The sequence below is a fragment of the Lepidochelys olivacea genome (assembly GCF_965140295.1).
Source record: "Lepidochelys olivacea isolate rLepOli2 genome assembly, chromosome: 4".
NCBI classification, from domain to species: Eukaryota; Metazoa; Chordata; order Testudines; family Cheloniidae; genus Lepidochelys; species Lepidochelys olivacea.
The window spans coordinates 119,962,053-119,983,980 of record NC_140414.1 but is presented as its reverse complement, the minus strand read 5'-3'; the positions used below and the strand labels follow the sequence as shown (position 1 = coordinate 119,983,980).

At 43.0% G+C, this 21,928-nt stretch overlaps 1 protein-coding gene across 8 annotated transcripts in view; it reads right to left on the bottom strand.

The window, feature by feature from the left end:
- The window catches only part of LOC311520174 (uncharacterized protein), a 149,624-nt gene that overhangs the window by 115,860 nt on the left and 11,836 nt on the right, over positions 1-21,928 (bottom strand). For 5 of the 8 annotated variants that reach the window (XR_014711502.1, XR_014711503.1, XR_014711504.1 and 2 more), the window contains one exon: positions 19,167-19,906. The exons of 1 other annotated variant lie outside the window; for it this stretch is intronic. Coding sequence is in view for 2 of the 7 variants with exons in the window: in XM_084627463.1 (XP_084483589.1) it covers positions 1,343-1,439 (97 nt within the window). In the remaining 5 variants the exon portion in view is untranslated. Of the gene's footprint in view, positions 1-1,342; positions 2,175-5,455; positions 5,629-19,166; positions 19,907-21,928 lie in introns of those variants that run through there. 2 more of the 8 variants (XM_084627463.1, XM_084627464.1) reach the window with 2 other exon arrangements.

The following is a 21,928-nucleotide window of genomic DNA, read 5'->3' as shown; positions in this document are numbered from 1 at the left end:
CAAGAAGCCCATTTTTTGGATTTGAATAGAAGAAAGGAAGCACTAGGACTGTGTTGTATAAGGTCCAAACTTAGACCATCTTTAGACTCAACACCACAGAGAATGCAAAACCGTGACAATAACATCAGACTGATGGAAATTTTAAGGGAAGGATCTTACGCTGGACGTGACAGTGAGAGGATGCCAAATAAACAAATAGTGAACATCAAAGACATGGATCAGTATGGAGCAAGTGTTCTTAGTGACTGCCATAACTATAACTATTCATGATAGATAATCTTGAAAGGTTTATATTTTTATAAGTTAATGTCAGCGAACATCTATTTAATTAAAAGTGGCAAAGAGTCCTGTGGCACCTTACAGACTAACAGACGTACTGGAGCACAAGCTTTTGTGGGTGAATAACCACTTCGTCGCATGCATCTGACGAAGTGGGTATTCACCCATGAAAGCTTGTGCTCCAATACATCTGTTAGTCTATAAGGTGCCACAGGACTCTTTGCCGCTTTTACAGATCCAGACTAACACAGCTACCCTTCTGATATCTATTTCATTGTACGCACAAAAAACAACAAAAAATATTTCCTTTAATAATAATCAAAATGTACATACATGCAAAGACAAATACTGCTTGAGAACTTGCTGAAGTTTCATTTCAGGCTATTTACTTTCTCTATTTTGATATATGATGCTGACAATGTGTTTGAACAGTGATAGACCTTTCACTTTTTTAATCTCAACATCTACTGTCATTAAATTGTCTGAATACCCCCATTAATTCCCCACCACTGTGAAAATTTAAATTGATAAAAATTGAAAAAAAGATTAAAAACAATCAATATTATCTGTGGAAATTATTTTAAAAAAATCAAATTCTGCCAAGCCTAATGATAGACTATGAGGACGGTCATAAGATTAGAATGCACTAACCTATCTCTACATTTTTTATCCCTCAAAGAATCACTGAAAAAAATCACCTAAAGTAAGAAAGTAAATAAAGGAAAGACAACAGGGAAAACAACAAATCTTTTCACATTGTGGGGTCACTAACACAGGACTTGTCCCAAGTCCTATGATTTGCTTCTTGTACCACTACCTCTTTGCATATGAGTAATGCAATGAAAAGTTGACGCGTGTCTTTGGTAACTTGGGCTGGGTTTCAGAGTAGCAGCCGTGTTAGTCTGTATCCGCAAAAAGAAAAGGAGGACTTGTGGCACCTTAGAGACTAACAAATTTATTTGAGCATAAGCTTTCGTGAGCTACAGCTCACTTTATCGGATGCATGTCTAGGTACCATCTTTACATTTAAACATTGTACTGGAAAATGCATGCATCCACTTACCTGAATTTCCTTTTTCCTGGATTGGGCTCATCTGTGCTTGGCTGACAAGACTTGCTAAACTGAGGAGGAGTCTCCAATACGTCCTGGTTTGCAGCATAGCCAGGCCTCCCCCGCTGTGTGTCCCTCCTCATTGTTCACGGGAGGGGGTCTGTGTCTCGGGCTCTCCCATAGTATCCATGGGGCACTAGTTGGGTATCCGCCAAGTTTGGCATGCAGCTTGTCGTAAAAGCAGCAGGTCGGTGGCTCAGTACTGGATTGACTGTTGGCCTCCCTAGCCTTGTGATATGCCTGCCACAGTTCCATCACTTGCATGTGGCACCACTGCTGATCCCTGTTGTACCACTTCACCTGCATCACCTGTGCAATCCTTTCATAGATGTCCATGTTTCTGCAACTGGTCTGTAGCCGTGCTTGCACAGTCCCTTATCCCCAGTGGCTCAGGTGATCCAATACCTCCTGTCTACTCCAGGCAGGAGCACATCTAGATCATGTAGTCAGCAAGATTGGTTGGGCAGCTGCCCACAACAAGGGAGAGCTACTAACTGTGTTCACCAAGTTGGGCAATCAGAGAAAGACATTTCAAAAAAACACCGGGTGTTTTTAGGGGGGGAGCGAGTGGCTTCCAGTCTCTGTGATCCTGGGCAGTGGAGTTCACCATTATCATCAGAGTGGTCAGTGTCTAGCATTGTGGGACAGCTGCTGGAGGACTGTTAGGGTCAACATAGGTCACATAAAGTCTACAGTCACACTGCATCAACCACAGTATGTCCATCATGGCACAATGCTGTTTGGGGAGGTGCTTGTCTGCATCGTCGTAACAGGGTGCTTACATCTGCGAAGACAAATTTGAGTACAGACACATGCATAGATTGGTTGATGCAAGGCAACTTATGTCAACTGAACTTGGTAGTGTAGCCCAGGCCTGAGAGGCATAAGCAAAAGTAGAGCTATATTACCATTATCCTTCTCAACGTAAAGCAAGGGTCTGTCTTTAGCTTGAGTTACAGCTTGAGCGTCACCTCTAATCTCACTGCAAAAATCTCCAGCTTGAGTTAAGTGGTGCTTTAAACTTGAACTATCTGGCCCATCAGGGGTATGGGTTGAAGCTTGATGCTGCTGATGCCTAAGCTAGGAACATAATGGGGATGCACCAAGAGTTCAGGGTAGCACACCTCATCAAGTGCTAATCAAATCAATCTGTGTAGTTCGAATGTTTCACAGTGTGGCCGCTCTCACTTGAGCTAGACTAGTTCTTTGAGGAGCAAATGTAACCAGTGTCTTGTGTCCGGAGAACATGCTTATTTAGCACAAGCCCTTAAAAACCTTTGTTGTTGTTTAGTACATGTCCCATTAAGCCCTACCAAAAGTTAAAGCTGCCCTACCTCAGTGGAAACTCTGAAGGGGGAGCAGGGGAGGCTTTGAGACTTAAACTCCCAAATCCAAGCACAGTGACAAAACACCAATCACAGTTCCACAAGGACAGGACTCCTCACTTCACGCGTCTAACTCCATGTGACAATTGCACTTAATGTCCACAAAGAACCATATCTGCTAGAGAGAAGTGGTGATTGATTTTGTTCTGTGTGATGCTTCTGATTCTTTACATTTATGTGCTACATAAATACATACGTAAAGGCCCTTTGTGTCCCAAAGGTGGAGGTGGGGGAGAAACCTAGCCAGAGAGAACAAAAAAATAGCCTAAAAGTGCTATTGACAAAGCCATTGAACTACTGGCTACAGTGGTCAGTTGCAAAGGAGGGATATACAAATAGGAAATGACTCATGGTCTAAACATGTTGCACAATAAGAGAGAGATATGACATAAGCTGTGATAGAGGGCTGTCAGGGGGCTCTGGTCCTGGGGGCTACTCAGCCCCCACTGTTTCTCTACAGTTATCACTCAGCCAGGCTGTCCCTGCTCCTCAAGCAGGGATATCAGAGAAGGCACCACCATATATGGGCAGATAGAGTATTGGACTCCAACTTGGGGGCTGGGAGGGGGGGCTGCGCATTTGCAGCGCAGTCCCACATTTGCTGAAGAGAGCAATGATTAGCGTAGCTGTGATTGTGCTCCGTGCCTACAGAGTCCCAGATTCACTATTTGGCACACCAAAATTGCACAGATTCAGATAGAAAGCAGGTGTGCAGATAAAGCTACGGGTCTCAACATCATACTAAAGTATGGACTATTAAGGGGTAGGATATTTTGGCACTAGATCATCAAGAGTACAACCAACTTATGTTGCAGTAAAACTTTTCCCCATATTTGGCCAGGCTCAGTGATAAATATCCACGTGACTAGAGACGGAAAATAGTTTGCTAACAGTCCACAGTGGAAAGAGCCCTTGATCACAGGAGAGTGTGACTAAAATGAACAAAATAAATTAATAAGGAAGGCCATTTTCCCCTTCCTCTCAGTGCTTTAATAATACATGGATAAAGCTTTATGCCAATTTTTGATTTAACAAAGTGCTCTCAGGCCTTCAATCCCACTGAATACCGACTTGATTGCACATTGTAAGGAGAGTGACTAGCATAAACATATATATAGTTTCTCCTCCATGTTTTGTTTGCCTTGGTCTCATTTTGAAGCGCTGAAATTTGTACTGCCTTTTTTTCCTATTGTGGTTTTCAAATATGCGCAACGAAAAAAGTGCTGATCATATCACCCAAATCAATAAATGTTCCCATACTGTATAAGGAAACTGGGTAACTGAGTCAAGTGTTAAATTCCTCTCAGCAGCGTGCACTTCCTAGCATGCATAACCTGAGTGACATACTTGAAGTGGTTTGGCTAGCAGTGATTTACAAGGGATTCGACTAATCTTGGGTTTTGTGAACACGGTTGGATAGGCGAAGCTGATTTGTGCTTATTTGTGTTGTATTTTCTGTACCAGTGGAAACTTCTGACATGTTTTCAGAGGCTGTTGATGGAGGGCTGAACATTAACAGTAACAGTTAACCAGCTTTCTCCGGTCGAACAAGAGCTGGAGTAATCATGGAAAGCAAAGGATAATGCTGTATGCAGTTTGTTGCTCTGACAGTCTGAAGGTTTGTCTTCACTTCAACTCAAGCTTTTACCTGAGTGCGGCCCCTAATCCAACTCTCATCCACACACGAAAACCTCACACCTAAATGTGGTGGAACTTTACACCCAAGCTAGCTGGCCAGTCTGGGGCTGAAGGCTAAACGTGTGGGAGCTGCTTACACTTGGCCCAGTAACCCACTTTGCAGTGTGAACGCAGGCTAAACCACTTGAGTGCTGATAGTTCTTTCATTGCCTTCCCACAATTCCACCCCATGTACCCAGGAGGACAGAGAAGCTCTCCCACAGTTCACTGGGAAAAATTTATAGAGCAGCTCAGCTTAATGCAGCTCTAAGAACCAAGGCATATCATCCCAGAAGCCTCAGCATCACAGACAAGGGAGTGCAGCTCCATTGTGGATGCAGTTGGTTGAATGCATTCAAATATTAGTTTGTAGTGAGCCTGCTCAGATCTGAACTAGATTATCCTGGGTGCCAATCAGCAGTGTTAAGTATGCAGTGAGGACATGCACTGAGGCTTTGAGTGGACTGAATTTCCAGAAGCCCCTCTTTTATTCTTTTCAGATGGAATCCATTTACCTGTTATTTTACTTCACTTGTTAATGCTTAAATTAGGGGATAGTTCCAGCAGTTTAAATTAGCCAACAGAATGAGGCTGCCTTTGTACCTTTGGCTTCCTAGCTACCGAACAGCCTGATCCAACTCCCATTAAAGTCAATGGACAGACTCTCATTGACTTCAGAGAGAGTTAGATCAGGCCCTAAGGGCCTATTCCTAGGCATGGTCTACACTTAAACCTTAGGTTGACCTAGCTACATCACTCAGGGCTGTGAAAAATGTCATGCCTATACAGCCTAGTTTGGTCAACTTTACCCCACCGTAAACACAGCTAGGTCAATGGAAGAATTCTTTCATCAATCTCGCTCCTGCCTCTTGAAATGTCTGTAGAGTCGACCCTTACTACAGCAACAGAAGGGGTTTTTCCATCACTCTAGTACAGGGATTAGCAACCTTTGGCATGCAGCGTGCCAGGGAAATCCGCTGGTGGGCCGAGACTGTTTGTTTACCTGCAGAGTCCGCAAGTTCGGCCGATCGCAGCTCCCACTGGCCGCAGTTCACCATTCCAGGCCAATGGGGGCTGCGGGAAGCAGCGTGTGCTGTGGGACGTGCTGGCCACACTCCCCAAGTGTCCTCTAGTGTCTGGAAACCACCTCTAGTCCTTTAGTCTCAGTGGAAAGTCCTGCACAATTTCATTTAAAAATTCAGTTTAAGACAGATGAACTCTAAGAAATTCAATACACGTCTACTGAATGAAAAGGATGGATAACTTTTAACTTAAAAAAAAAGCCACAGGGAATTTTTTTAATGTGTTGTTTCATTTTTAAATGACCAAGGTTGAGACTTTGGATGCCAAGTGGAAATGCAGAGCAAATCTTCACATCTGGATTCTTGAACTTCCAGAAATCAGGTTGTACTGTCAATTCCGACAGGCTTCTCACTACAGGGGTCCTCGCGGGCAGCCTATATAGCAGAAAAGCGGCACTGCATAAGTAAGGACAGGAGTAGGGGGCAAATGATCTGCGTTCTATTGCTAGCCTTATCACAGGCTGCCAGTGACTTTGGCCAAATCACTGAGTTTATGTCTACACTGCAACTCAGAGCGTAGCCTCCCAGGCCAGCCAGCCAGACTTGCACTTGCGGAGCTCGAGCTAGTGCGCTAAAAACAGCAGTGTGGACACTGTGGCTCAGGCACTCAAGTTTATGGGGTTGGGTGGGCTGGACAGCCTGAGCGCCAGCCAGAGCCACAACATCCATATTGTTATTTTTAGGCAATACTTCAAGCCCGGCTAGGGTGAGTCTGTCCATCTGGGTTGGGAGGCTTGCTCCCAGCTGCAGTGTATGTAGATATATCTGAAAGCCTGATCCAAAACCCACTGAAGGAAATAGAAAGACTCCTACTTAACTTCTTTGGGTGTGGATCAGGATGTTAGGGCTCAATCATGAGCTGTTTTATGCACTGGACAGGGGAATAATGGGGTGTTAAGTGCCCTCTTAATCTGCTGTGTGAATTACCAGCATTGCGGGTCTGTGAGCAAGAAAACCTCAACTTCAACCACTGCATGAAATTGGGCGGGCAATAGATAAGCAGAAGTAAGGTGGGGGAGCCTTAACTTCGCCTGATACCAAAAGGCCAGGCAGCACAGATTACTTTCCCCTGGAGCAAGAGGGAAGCAGGTCCCTCATCTGCTCCTGGGGGCAATACAACTAAGCACTACCACTTGCCCAGGGCTCATGGCAACTCGAAGGTGTAGCCCTTGACCTCTGTCCCTAAAAACTAGGAACAACAAGACTTACATGGTTGTATGCATTGTTGTTGTAGGCATGTCGGTCCTAGGATATTAAAGAGACATGATGGGTAAGGTGATATCTTTTATTGGACCAACTTCTGTTGGTGAGAGACAAACTTTTGAGCTTACCCAGAGCTTCTTTTTCAGGTCACAAAATGCTATGACATTTAATTAGTTAATAATTTTAGTGAAGCTCTTTGAGAATCTGGCAGAGAAAGCATTAGACAATGTTTTGTACGTAAGAATGCAAAAAGAAAAAAGGTATAATGATGATGGACTCAAAAATAGCTAAGCTACATCAATCTATATCTATATGTCAGATCCAGATGTCAACTCCTCACACCCAATCTGCTAGGGAGCTCATTTCTGGGTTTTTAGTGCAGGCCAATATAACGTTAGGATCAGCTACCAAATTCATAATCCAGATCCAGGCTTTGACTCACACACACACTGGGAGTACGTTCAGATCCAGGGAGTGGTTCAGACCCACTTCTACTTAAAAATACTTAAGAACACATTAACTCAGAGCAATCTCACATCTTCCCTTCAAATAATTTTTGAGGGAGCAATATAATTGAAGTTATTAGGTCAATTTATTATAATATATATGTTTTAACCTTCACTTTACTTGCTGAATTGGTGGGTCATGACTCATCGACACAATCTCTTCGAAGTCTGCCAGCCTGGATACTTTCCCTAATGATAGTGCTTGCTTTGTGCAGTGATATAGTGACAGCTGAGAAAAATGCTTATTCTTTGAAAGGTCAGTGTACAGCTTAATCCACATCAGAGCAACCACTTTCTGCAAAGCTTATTGCTGAAACATAGATTTTAACCTTTTTACTTCTCAGCTTTTCAGACTTCTTTTCATTTACCATGCTCTGGACTGACACACCACGTATCTTACTTTATAGTTTTCCTTTCTTCTCTCTAAATGCTAAGCTTGGTGGATCGGAAAAAAATATTCTTCCCTTGTTGTCCTCAAGGATATCTTAACCGAAGACTAGCATTACGCAGCTCTGTGCTAAACAGTTCATCGAAATTGTATTGCATGGTACATACCATAGTGATCCTATGCTATTTTAGTAACTATCAAATCTGAAAGCATCCACCTATGGTTTTTCACTACAAACAAACCTTGTATTCCATCCTTTCATGCCAATTGCAGTCAAAGTGTTACCAATAAGCTACTCAGATTGAAGTCAGCTTTCTCAATGCAACAGGACACCATATAATATGTGATATACATCAATGACAAATACATCAAAAGTTTATTTCTCAAAATTAATACCAAAAAATACTCCATAAGCTCTGGAGAGCATCTCATGCCAAATTTATATGCACAGAGGAATTATAATGCACTATAGCAACAGAGTCTTCTACAGATTGTTTCTCTAGCTGTCTTGGAAGAAAAATAAAAACCTTGTAATTTAGGATAGCCAGAAATTACCTAACACTTTTTTAATGCAGTTATTTGTTGGAGAATTATTCTACCAGTTCTGTTAACCTGTAAATTACCAATAAAGAAAAAGAAACACATACCATATAGGGTGATTTATTTTAAAGGAAAACAATTAATATAAATGTTAGAATAATAATTCCTTCAAGCTAGTTGGGTAGTCCAAGCCATGCTTTTAGTGAAATACCTGCCCATAAATTGATACTTTTTACTTGTTACAGTGCATAAATTGTGACTGTCATACTGAAATAATGATCCATTGTCTCCTTAATTATTATTCTGCTTTTAAGACAAGGGGAATAACATGACTTTTAATACAAAAAATAGCAATGTCTGGCATCAAACTAACACTACATATCAAATCGCAGACTGAAGCGGCCTCAATGCTGGAAAAAATACATATGGCGCTCGTGATGGAATAACCTCAGTTTAAGGTCTGCTTTCAATCGACATCTAAAAATTTGGGTGCATATCCCAAATAGCTAAACCTATATAGTCTCCTAACCTACCCCTCCATCGTCACAATCTCCATCCCCCAGACAGGTGCTAGAATAATCCTCCACTAGACAACAACCACCTGTTGTCATTTTAGGAGGAGTGAACTAGCCTGCAATCCCCATCTGCTGCCTTTGACAGATGGCACGCTCTCTTTGGCTTTTAGCCCCTCTTTGGCTTCTAGCATTTATAGGTCTTCCCTCTCCCAAACAGGCCTAGCTAAATACATCAAAATGGCTTCTGCTGACACTCCTGAAAACATGGGATTGGTTCAGCCAATGAGAGAATCAGTGGACATCCCCCTGGACAAAACTCAGCCCCAGCTCAAAGCCTGAAAATTCACAATGAAAAGATACACTGAAATTTCTGTCCCAGGGAAGAAAAAAGAATTGCACACACTTCCAATGAAATTTTAGCTACAGGAACACATTTTTTGAAGAAAGAAAAGGAGTACTTGTGGCACCTTAGAGATTAACAAATTTATTTAAGCATAAGCTTTCTCAGTCTCTAAGATGCCACAAGTACTCCTTTTCCTTTTACGGATACAGACTAACACGGCTGCTACTCTAAAACCATTTTTTGAAGAGACATTGCATTTTCACAGACGTGCCACAGACTGGTCTCAAAATTTTAAAACTCTCAGCTAATATCCTTCCACTCTCCCCACATACCATAGCCACACATACACCAGTAATACATTCAGGTAGATATATTTTGTGTCATTGTAGCTACATGCCACATTTTTCAAAGTTTGGCTTCAAATATTTTAAAAGAACAAGTCAGAAATGTGTACATTGCTGTAAATCAGATTTCCGGAACAACGATCGGTGGGATGAAATGTGAGCCCTGGTCTTGCAATCTGATTTGTGCAGGCAGATCGAAGTGCTGCTGTGGAGTCCCACTGAAGTGCTGCATGGGGCTGCCTAGATGGATCATATTGTGAGACTAGGGCCTAGGTTTGGATATAGATGTAGATCTGAACATCTCCAAGCATTAGGTTTTCAGATGTAGGGTTTGGGGGCCTGCTGCTGAGGGGTGCCAAGCACCCATAACTCCAGTTGACTGCAGATGAACAGCACTTCTCAGGATCATGTCCCTGGTTTGATCCATTCTAGAAATAGAGGGTAGCCTACGCTACAAATAAGGGCTATCACACTTCTCCTCAGACTAGTGGACCATAATGGCCCCTTCTGGCTTTAAATTGTTTGAATCTACAGAAATTGGATGTGAAGGTCCCACAAGTTCAGAGATGTTTCGGATCTAGGATTTCAGATTAGGCCTACCTTTACATTATAACATAATGCATTTCTTGCCAATCATACCAGAAAGTGCACCTGTGATGGCGGGGACACACCTCTTGTGAGCTCTTCCTGTCAGTCAGGTGTGAACCTACACTCTCTCAGCTCCTGGTGCCCCCTGTCCGCTGTTAACCTTGCCAGGTGGGTCTTCAGTGGCTGAGCTCTCCAGCTCAGTCTAGGGTTGCCACATTTCTAATTTCTGGTAACTGGAACCCCGAGGCCCATCCCCTGCTCCGCCTCTTCCCCCAAGGCCCCACCCCCATCACTTCCCCCCCCCCCCCGTTTCTTGCTGAATCATCTCCATCTGCCTCCCCACACTCCAGTTGCGCGTCCTCTGCTCTGTGGCTGAGACAGGAGCTGCTGCAGCCTGACAAGGAGCCTGCCTGCAGGTAGAAAGCAGCCCCAGTTAAGCAGGGGCTGCTGTGGGTTAATATACCCAGAGCCTCTTCCTACCCCATGGTAACCAGACTTTTGGTGTCCACTCAGTACATCTGACTGGACAATGCCAGGTCCCCTTTTTGACTGGATTTTCACCCAAAAACTGGCAACCCTAAATGGCACCTGGACACAGAAACCAAAAACCAAACTGTCTAGGTGGCAACTCTAGCTAAGTGACACAGTAAAATGCATGAACAAACTCCTTCTGGGTCCAACAAGGATTACTACTGTGTCCTTGTTGGTGTCTGCAGCCCTCTTTCTGGGCCTAGTTCTCAGCCCCTTTTGGGCTGACTTTAAGTCTGCTTCTGCCTTGTTACAGATTAGAGCAGTGCCCCCAGGGCTTTCTCCCTGAAGACTCTTTGCCTTTGGCAGTTGTGTTTTCCCAGCTCTCCAGCCAGTTCACTTCTTAACTTCAGTCGCCTTCTGGGGTAACACAGTCCAACAAATGATTGGCTCTCTCCAGGGTCTTCAGTCCCTGGGCCTGTTTAAACTCCCAGCCCCTTTCTTGGCCTTTTAAATGCAGTCTGATCCCCTCCTTGGGACTTAGGTCACTTCTCCAGTGGCTGGTGCAGGGGACGCATGCCCACCCACTACTCTGGTTCCCAACCCCAGAACCCTACAAATAGCAGCCACATGCTGGTTTCTTTTATAGCTCCTGCTGCTGCTGCTGCATTCCCTGGGCTCCGTCCCACTCTGTCCCATCACCTTCTTCGGACCGCAGTCCTGACTTCTCAGGGTCTTCTCTCAGGCCTCTTTGCCTGAAGAGCTTGTAACAGCCCCCTCTTTTAGTCAGGATTCTCTCTTCCAGGCCTCTTTGCCTGGAGAGCTTCCCAGTCCTATTTCTGCTTCAGCAGGGTTTCTTCCCAGACTTTTTACCTGTGGAATGTCACAGTCTTCTAGTCCTTCTTCACCCTTCTGGTCCTAGGCAGCAACTGACCTGCTCAGACTCTGCAGCTTCTTTTAACTGAGCCTGCTGAGCTCTGATTGGCCACTTCCCTGCAGCCTTTCTAGACAGGACCTGATGAGGTTCAATAAGGGTCCTGCACTTAGGATGGAAGAATCCAATGCACCGCTACAGACTAGGGACCGAATGGCTAGGCAGCAGTTCTGCAGAAAAGGACCTAGGGGTGACAGTGGACGAGAAGCTGGATATGAGTCAGCAGTGTGCCCTTGTTGCCAAGAAGGCCAATGGCATTTTGGGATGTATAAGTAGGGGCATAGCGAGCAGATCGAGGGACGTGATCGTTCCCCTCTATTCGACATTGGTGAGGCCTCATCTGGAGTACTGTGTCCAGTTTTGGGCCCCACACTACAAGAAGGATGTGGATAAATTGGAGAGAGTCCAGCGAAGGTCAACAAAAATGATTAGGGGTCTAGAACACATGACTTATGAGGAGAGGCTGAGGGAGCTGGGATTGTTTAGCCTGCAGAAGAGAAGAATGAGGGGGGATTTGATAGCTGCTTTCAACTACCTGAAAGGGGGTTCCAAAGAGGATGGCTCTAGACTGTTCTCAATGGTAGCAGATGACAGAACGAGGAGTAATGGTCTCAAGTTGCAGTGGGGGAGGTTTAGATTGGATATTAGGAAAAACTTTTTCACTATGAGGGTGGTGAAACACTGGAATGCGTTACCTAGGGAGGTGGTAGAATCTCCTTCCTTAGAGGTTTTTAAGGTCAGGTTTGACAAAGCCCTGGCTGGGATGATTTAACTGGGAATTGGTCCTGCTTCGAGCAGGGGGTTGGACTAGATGACCTTTAGGGGTCCCTTCCAACCCTGATATTCTATGATTCTATGACCTACCTTCACTGCTTCTTTCCTGGGGTGGGGTACGGTAGGATCACAAGGCCTCCAGCAGGGGGCCTCAAAGAGCCCAATGCACCCCATCACAGCACCTAACATTATAGCCTTCTGTGTGCCTGGATAATTGCCAATGGGAGTCACATGCATGTTTAAACAGGGGAAAAGAGAAACATTAGAGATTACAATAACTTTCAGTTACGTGGCCTCCTTTGGACATTATCATACGGAGACTAGTATGGTAATTTTTTTTAATGTGGACTTTATAACAAATAATTAAGCATGCAAGAGTAGAGTCAATGAAACTCAGCAACCACATTATTTTTTCTAGCACACTAACTCCTGCCGCATGATGCACAGCATATGTGACAACCTAATATTTCCCTGTAGAGCCCATAACAGTGAGAACTATGGATTAAATGTTAACCCCATGACTCTGGAAGCTGAGATTTCACAAAGTGCATCCTATTACCTGCAATGGTAATATGTCAAGAAAGACCAAAAAGGCCGAACAGTTGCTCTAATATAAATTTTTATCCAGGGGCTCAAATTTAAATTAAGATAATTTGAGATTTTTTTTCCGTGTGTGGACGTCTAGGTGTGTGTTTGTATAGATAAATAGATACATATACACATACATTAGTGAAAAAAATATTGTTCTATACTAACATCAAAAACATATTACAATATATAGTCTATCTATATATGATATACGTAGATGCACATATAGTAGTGGTCAAGTTTTCAGAATTGTAATTATGCAAATATAAACCATATAAATATGCATTTGTGCATGTAATTCAATATACAGATATGGTAAAATACATATGTGCATTGCCAGTTAATTATCATATTAATTATTACTAGAAGCATCTAATTACTGGTCATTTGCACATATAATTGTGGTATTTGTACATGCAGTTTAGGTGCATGCATAGTGTTCCATTTTCTTCTTACTTAAACTGATATAATTTATTTCACTCTGAATTTCATTCCTTGTCATTTTTCCTGAAACTCAACTTCTAGCTATTCTTTTTTCTAAAACCGTAGCATCTTATCTGTAAAACAAGTTCACATGTTTTCAATTCCTGATGAAATATTTATGAGAGGCAGAATTTTGTTTATCTGCAGAAAATATGTAATCTCATTCAGAAAATGTTTTAGCTTCTGCAATACAATTATAACTGGCAAATTTAGGAATGGGCAATCCCCAAAAGATTAGTTCAGATAATAATCACTGAGGCTCTGGAGCAAAACCCCATTGTGAAAAATTCTGGAATAATTTTCCTGAAATGCGTTGCCTGGTTATGTGCTCTTTCCCTGCATGATAGAACAAAGATTTTAGTCAGAGCTACTCATATTAACCATGGTTTTAATAGAGATAGTCCTGAAGCAAAACCCTGGATCTAAGCATCCATGAAGTTTAGAAAATCATAAATCTGGATCAAAAATGTAGTTTGGATCAATCTTCAGTGTTTACATTTTTTCCTTTATCGTTCTAGAAAAGTATATCCTGGAACCTAAGCATCAGATACTGGTATAGACACCAAGTTTCCTCCTCTCCAACTTCTCTCAAATTTTCCAATAGCACTATATTAAGAAATACAATAATGATTCAACGTATAGCGCAGACTAGGCTTTTGCACGGAAATGATATGTGCAGCATCTGCCTCAAAAATGTTTGGAGGACACCCTAAAAATGTCCTCAGTTCACACTGTCTTTGTAAAGAGCTCTATAAATCAAATTACTCCACCACTTTATCTGCTAACCTGTAAGGAACTCTATTTGAAAGTTCTTTGCAAGGCGTAGACAATTGCAACAATTGTGATAGCTTTCATTTACTGTGAACAGTGTAAGACTCAAGCACTGTACCAAATAAGGTAGGAATATAAGAGAAGCCCTGCCGAGTTTTACTTTTATGGAATTCATTACAGGAGAGTTCCACTGTAGTGGAGTTTATGGACTTGTGGTTTTATGCAGTGTGCTTTGATTTCTTGTTTTTTATCTAGATCTATTTAACCAATTCCTTTCATATACTTTCTGAGCAGGCTGCTAGTTACTGCGTGACTACATTTCAGTGCCTGCAAACAATAATACATAATATAACAATAATCATTACAGAGAATAATTGTACCCTGAAGTGCTTTCTGAACCTTTTCCCGTTTTTATTTATTAATAATAATAATAATTATTATTATTATTATTATTGGTAGTGAAATATGGAAGAGTGGCACAATAGTTGCAGGCACTTTTTTTGCTGTTATAAGTAAACGATATCATTATGTCATTCAAAACTGAATTCTGATGATTGAATATCCACAAAGGTCCAATTTAATCAATGGAGAAATTACAATTATTGGTAAATTCATACATGGAAGTAGCCTGAGCCCATCATAAAGAAGTGTGCCCTGATAATTTCCTAGAGCTCGGGTCCGTTGGTTGTTAGAACTAGATTCAGCCTTTGCTCTAAGCACTGCGTAAGGGGCTGCAGGTCATTGCACTGCCCCTGGTGCAGCAATCCTGGACAGGAATCATGACTCGCCTCCCCGATCTCTTCTTGCACCCCAGAAGGAAAGGTACCTTACCACAGCCCTTTCCAGGGTGCAGTTCACTTCTCCCCACGCTCTGCTGGCTAGCATGCTTGGGAGAAGATGGCAAAGCTAGGGCTCCACCCACTCCTCACCCCTCTCTAATCTCATCCTCCCACTTGCTCACGGGGGCTGAACAACGACTTGTGGACCCTGCCGACCCTCCCACCATGTCCAGAATTACGAACTGATAAGGTCACAGAGGGGACTGAGCAGAGTCTGATGTACCCTTACTCTCCTGAGTGGCTGTGTCAGGCTCAACGATAATCCAGCTCAGGCTGATTACATGAATGTGCATCACCTAAAGAAACACAGCCACTTTTTAAATGGTCACCATTTGCAAACCCCACCCCCCAAAATAAAAATCCAGGTGTGCACAGTCAAACTGTCTACCCAATACATCTTAAAATACCTCCTATTCCCCTCTTTGCAAATTACCCAGTGTGACAGAGTGCAATCCAGAGCAGTGAGAGGTTGTGTCACCTCTTATCCTGTGACTCTGAATGCCTCACAATGTTTTGCTACTGTAGCTCCCAGCAACAAACAGGCAGGTCACACCCTTAGTATCTGTTGTGACAAAGTTCCTTCTCTACTTTGGTGGGTCTTGCGCTTATTGGCAGATTTGCTCGGCTTGGAGCTTCATGGCAGCCCTTAGTTTGGCCATTTTTGTGAACCCACAGTCCATGTCAACTCCTCCTGTGTCTGATCAGGAGTTGGGAGGTTTGGGGGGAACCCGGGCCCGCCCTCTACTCTAGATTCCAGCCCAGGGCCCTGTGGAATGCAGCTGTCTAGAGTGCCTCCTGGAACAGCTGTGCGACAGCTACAACTCCCTGGGCTACTTCCCCATGGCCTCCTCCCAACACCTTCTTTATCCTCACCATAGGATCTTCCTCCTGGTGTCTGATAATGCTTGTACTCCTCAGTCCTCCAACAGTATGCTTTCTCACTCTCAGCTCCTAGCGCCTCTTGCTCCCAGCTCCTTACACGCGCACCACAAACTGAAGTGAGCTGCTTTCTAAACCCAGGTGCCCTGATTAGCCTGCCTTAATTGATTCTAGCAGGTTCTTGATTGGCTGCAGGTGTTCTAATCAGCCTGTCTGTCTTAATTGTCTCCAGAAGGTTCCTAATTGTTCTGGAACATTCCCTGTTACCTTACCCAGGGAAAAGGGACCTACTTAACCTGGGGCTAATATATCTGCCTTCTATTACTCTCCTGTAGCCATCTGGCCCGACCCTGTCACACTGTATATAACTGAAGTCCAGGTCCAGCAACTCTGACCCTAGCAGCCTGCCAGCACTATCCGACTCTCCTCCACTAGCAGCCTTTTCCATTCCAGCCTCCGCAGTTCTGAACCTCTCGCCACTGCTACTGACTTTCCTGGATCATCTGGGGAACCATCTGATTGGTCTCCTGGATGTCCTGTAGGAGGAAAAGGGACCCCCTCTAGCCCCCATTTGGAGCAGATGCCCCAGCCAGCCTCATGGCACATGAACACAGCATGGCCACTAGCTCTGATTGTTCCTGATCAGCTGCTGACAGACCTCACTGTGCACACAGCTCTGCTAACTGCTCTTTGGTGAGCTCAGCATCTGCGTCTTTCGCTTCTCCTGCCTTTTCTGCTGCTAACTCATCTCTACTCTTTCCTTTGTTCTATTTCCCTCACCTGAAAAAAAAACCAACAGAAAATAACCTTTTCTTGACTGTTCCCAGCCTTCACACTGAGAATCACTTCAACTGTTCCACCAGTGCTTAAAGTGTAAATCTCAGTTAAAATAGCAAGCAGTGTGAAAATCCTCCCAACTATGCCATTGTGACAGGATTCAGGGTGCAATCCAGACCTGCGAGGGGTTGTGTCACCTCCTATCCTGTAACTCTGAGTGCCTCACAATGCTTTGTTCCTGTGGCTCCTAGCCTGGTATGCTCTCAACCAACCTACAAGGATGCAGGTCACACCCTAAGTGTCTATATATGACTGCAGCTCTCGTCCAAGAACTGACCCCAGCAGTCTTCTAGCAATACACCAGCCATGCTCCCTGATCTCTACCAGCTTTGGATACAACCAGCAAGGTGATCCCAATACACTCCCAGACCTGAATTTTCAATGCTTTCCTGGACAGTTCAGAGAAATAATAAGGTTCATTTGTTCCTCTACAGACACAAAAACACTTCACAGCTTATTAACTTAATTGGGGTAAATATACATCCTTCCCTGCAAACTCAGGAATGAGTAGGTTTACAGTAAAAATAAAACAAATGTACTGACAACAGAACATAGCTTAAGTGATGCCAAGTACAAGAAAGAAAGTTAGAAAGAGTTACAAGCAAATAAAAGTGAAAGCACACATCTAAAAGTCTAAAATTTAATCTAGCAAGGTACAGGCTTTGTTCAAGATGGTTTCTCTCACCAATCATTCTTCTTCCCAGCCATGGCTGATTTTCTCACAGTTAGCACTTCCACAGAAATACCAGATGCTGGCTTCTCTTGCCTTCCTAGGTGAGAGACTTTTGCCTAAGCAGGTTTCTCACCTATATTCAGTTTCCACAGACTTAAATATCCGGTTGGCTGGAGGACCCATCTTTCGCAGCTTGGAAGAACTCTGGCTTCTTGTGTCTGTCTAGTGATGGATGCCCACGATTGTGTCTGTCTTTGATTATATCTTCCAAAGTTCAATTACTTTGTTTCAAGAGGCAGGATGAACTCATGCCCCTCTTCCCTTCCTATGGACTTCCCATCCCTTTGCTGATTTCTATGTAAATGGGGCTTCCATTGTTTTTGGTCACACCTTGCTTAATCTCATTGGAGACAAGTAGATAGCTGCCTTCTCTCTTGTCTGGGAGGGAATCTGTTTCTCCCTGTTTGGCCACAAACTTTAAAGCATAATATCAATAAGTATCTGTATTTCCTCATATAGCGGTATTAGCTTTCAGAAAAAAATCTCACTCTATACATTTTTATAATACAGTAATACAGTAGAACCTCAGAGTTATGAACACCAGAATTACGAACTGACTGGTCAACCACACACCTCATTTGGAACTGAAAGTACGCAATCAGGCAGCAGCAGAGACAAAAAAAAAAAGAAAGCAAATACAGTACAGTACTGTGTTAAACGCAAACTACTAAAAAAAAGGAAAGGTTTAAAAAAACTATTTGACAAGGTAAGGAAACTGTTTCTGAGCTTGTTTAATTTAAATTAAGATGGTTAACAGTACCATTTTTCTTCTGCATAGTAAAGTTTCAAAGCTATACTAAATCAATGTTCAGTTGTAAACTTTTGAAAGAACCATAACGTTTTGTTTAGAGTTACAAACAACCTCCATTCCTGAAATGTTCGTAACTCTGAGGTTCTACTGTATTGCATACAAACCACTGATTCAATTGTTTATAACTTGAGGTTCAACACCCTTATCATTATAGACCAGTAAACCTTTGCAATGTATTCTTTGAAATGTCTGACCCAGACCAATATTCTCTTTTCTGCTGGGTGTAGATGCCACTGTGTCTTTTCCCCCACTTCTTTGCTTGATAGCTTTTATGATGGGTTGGACCCACAGTTTCCAACTTTCATGTGGTAAATAAGCACCCCGACTTCCACAATAAGCCAAAAAAAAGCTAATCCCATTTCAAAACAAGGCCAAAACAAGGCAATTCCTAAGAACCCCAACACTCTATGTGATTAGATCTGCCTGGCGTGCAGTCTGGGACTGTGGTGGGCCCGCTGTGCATCCCTGACTCTCTCCCTCCCTTGCCCCTGCTTGCCCCGATTGCTGGGAGCCAATCAAAAAAAAAAAAAAAAAAAGGAACAGCAACAAGCTACAAGCCAAAAACTAGCCAACAAGCAACTCACAAGCCAATTACGCCAGAAACGAGCCCAATTTCTGCCTTTTTTCCCATGGGTTTGGAATGTCTGACTGGACCTCCTGTCTGGGATGCCACCTGATGTGCTGGGGTCCCACTGGTTCCGCCCATTCCACCACCATAGGTTTCCTCACCCTGTCCTAGCTGTGCCAGGCCTTCAAGCCTTCACCAGCACACACACACATAGGTAGGGCATACCCAGCTGCAAATGGACACAGAGATCAGCTCTGTGTGGAGGAATCAGACTGGGGATTGCTCAGCATGCACATGCACACCTCCTTTGGGGTATAAACCCAAAATAATATTGTCTTGCGCTGTATAGAAAGATCTGCACAGCACTAGCTCGTAAAAATTCGCCCTCTCCCTCAATGTGGAGAGAGATATGCACAGCTTTTTGCCTCCTCCCCAGATATGAATTGCACAAACTGGGTTTTGAAATGACGAAACAAGTTTATTAACTATTAAAGGTAAATTTTAAGTGATTATAAGGGATAGCAAACAGAACAAAGCAGATTACTGAGCAAATAAAACAAAACATAAAAACTGAGCTTAATACACTCAAGAAACAGGTTACAAAATGTAATTTCTCACCCTAAATGTTGTTTTAGACAAGTTGCACAGTTTCTGTAGTTTAGAGTTTCAGTTATTTCTCTTTACAAACTGGACCCCCATCTCAACCTTGACTCAACCCCAGTCTTTCCCTTCAGGTGCTTTTAGCCATCTTCCTTCTTGGACCGGGAGGCAATGGAGACGAATCCTAAATGATTTACTCCGCAGCCTTAAATAGAATTTGCATAAGGTGGGAACTCTTTGTTTCCAGTGGAAAAATACAAGCAGTGTCCAAGGTGGTACTCTGTACCAGGTGACGTCATCAGATGACCCTGCAGTGCCAAAGCAACATCCCAGGAAGCTACTCAGGATGGTGGGAGATTAGGATCTTCAAAGTTCTACTGTCCTTCTTAAATGGCTCATTCAGGCTCATTGCCTACTGTCTGGTGGGTGTTCCCCCAAATACACACACAGTTGCAACTGTTACAAAGTCAATATTCCTAATCTCAGATAGAGAAATGATGCATGCATACAAATTGGATAAACAATTTCAGTAGATCATAACCTTTTCAATGATATCTCACATGCCCCACCTTGCATAAAACATATCTTCATTATGCCATATTCATATCATAACAATATTTCTCTGAAGAATATGGAGTGTAACGTCACAGCTTTGTTTACCTGAAATATAAAAATGAACCTTCATTGTCTCTGCCTGATGACTGGGCTGGTCAAAGAAGCAAATATGCATGCCCTTTTCTAGGGCAGACCTGTTTTCCAACTCCCCCTGACATGCCTGGTTTAAACACACTTACGTCATAATTCCGGCATACATCCATAACTCTTAATACACACAGCATACACACATCACAAAAGAATATAAATGAGTTATTAGTTTTCAGATGATACCTTATAAGGTATATTTTGTAAAAGATTATTACAACAGTGTGCAGGGTGTGAACACAGGGGTGCTTAGGGTCACACCCAATTATTTTGTTTGAGTAGCAAAAGAAGGTGAAACTCCAGCGAAGCTGAAGTAGACACAAAACCTAAGGAGACTAGAAACTGGAGATGAAAAAGGCAGCCTTAGAATAAAACAAGGAACAGTGTGAGCAAGGAACTGGGAGTTAGCCTCATGAGTTTTATTCCTGACTCTGACTCAGTGTCTGATCTTGGGCAAATCAGCCTCTCTTAACCTCAACTTCCTCATCTGTATTGCCTAGGGTGCTGTGGTTACTGGCTTTCTTATTTTAGAATGCCCAAAAGTATGTTACCTGCCTCACAAACACAAGCAAAGAGACAGTCCCTGCCCTGAAGAGCTTGCAGGTTAAAGTCACACGTGACACAATCAGCAAAGATGATCAGGCTCTAGGTGGGAGTGGGTAGTTCTGTCTCCATTCCTCTACAATCTGGGGTGCTGCTGCTGAGATGGCAAAGGTGCCAATTTGCACCATTTTTGATGGCTGTGTTTTTATGATGTAGGCTCTTCCAAATGGGACGGATGGCAACAGACTCATTTCACATAGACCACTGAACAGTTGACAAATGGTAATGACTTTTGGTCACAGGTGACCTAAACGGGAAAGTCACCACATCTCATTACCCATCCCCTCAGCCATCCAGTAATCCCAAGTATTTCTTCCCCTACCGCCTACCCCTGAAAGAAAGATTTCTCGTCTGTCATGCAGAACACTTTTTTCCTCTTTCTTAGATCCTTCCTTCAGGCTTGGCAGCCCCTCGGGCTTTGCGGGGCTGATATATTGTATTTTGAAGGTAATTTTCACCAGCTTGCAAAACCTGTAGCAAGCATCACTAGTCCCAGGCACACAGAGCTCTAATTGAAACTGTTCCCAGCCACTCTCTATCTACACATACATATCCTGATTATGACAAAGCTCATGAATAATCACTGGTATGAACTTGTTCCTCATTGTCACAAGTTCAGAAAAGCAATGGGGATCCTATTGCATTGCCCAATCCCTCTGCACGGCAAAGATGACAACGTTCCCATTTTCTAAAAATAATTACATAGCCCAGTGTGAGTTTGAGCTGCAACAGCTGCCCGGATGACTCACAAACACAGAGATTATGAAAATGTATCAATGCCGTAGCATTAGGATTAAGGCTGAGTGAAGTTGCAAATATTCAGCTTTACTTCAAGTTTCTCCTCAGCTTTTCAAACTTATGGCTAAATCTTTTTGGTGAATTAACACCACATTGTTGTTTCTTTAAATACCTGAAAATATTCACTTCTAATAGATTTTGCATGCTATGCAGCAAATTTCCTGCTTTTCAGTATTGTGCACTGCATCATTTGTTAATGTGTGTGTTCTTTCAAAGGAGGAAAATATAAACCCTGCAACGTTTGCCATCTGACCTCATAAATCTAAAATTAGATGGTTTCATTGTCTCAATTTATCCACACTATAATTGCAGTTCCTCATAAATTTCCAGAATGTGTCTCTCTAGGGATTCTTACACGCACACAGTATATTAGAATATTTCAATGCTTTTGTTTTCTTTAGGGCTCTTACTATGCATTTGTTTATGCATATTTCAGATCCTCAGCTGCTGTAAACTGGCATAGCTTCATTGATGTCAACGGAGTCTCACCATTTAACACCAACTGAGAATCTGGTTCTTTGTACTTCAGCTTCACTGTTGGTATAAAGTAAACTAGATAGTTACATGTATACATTGCTC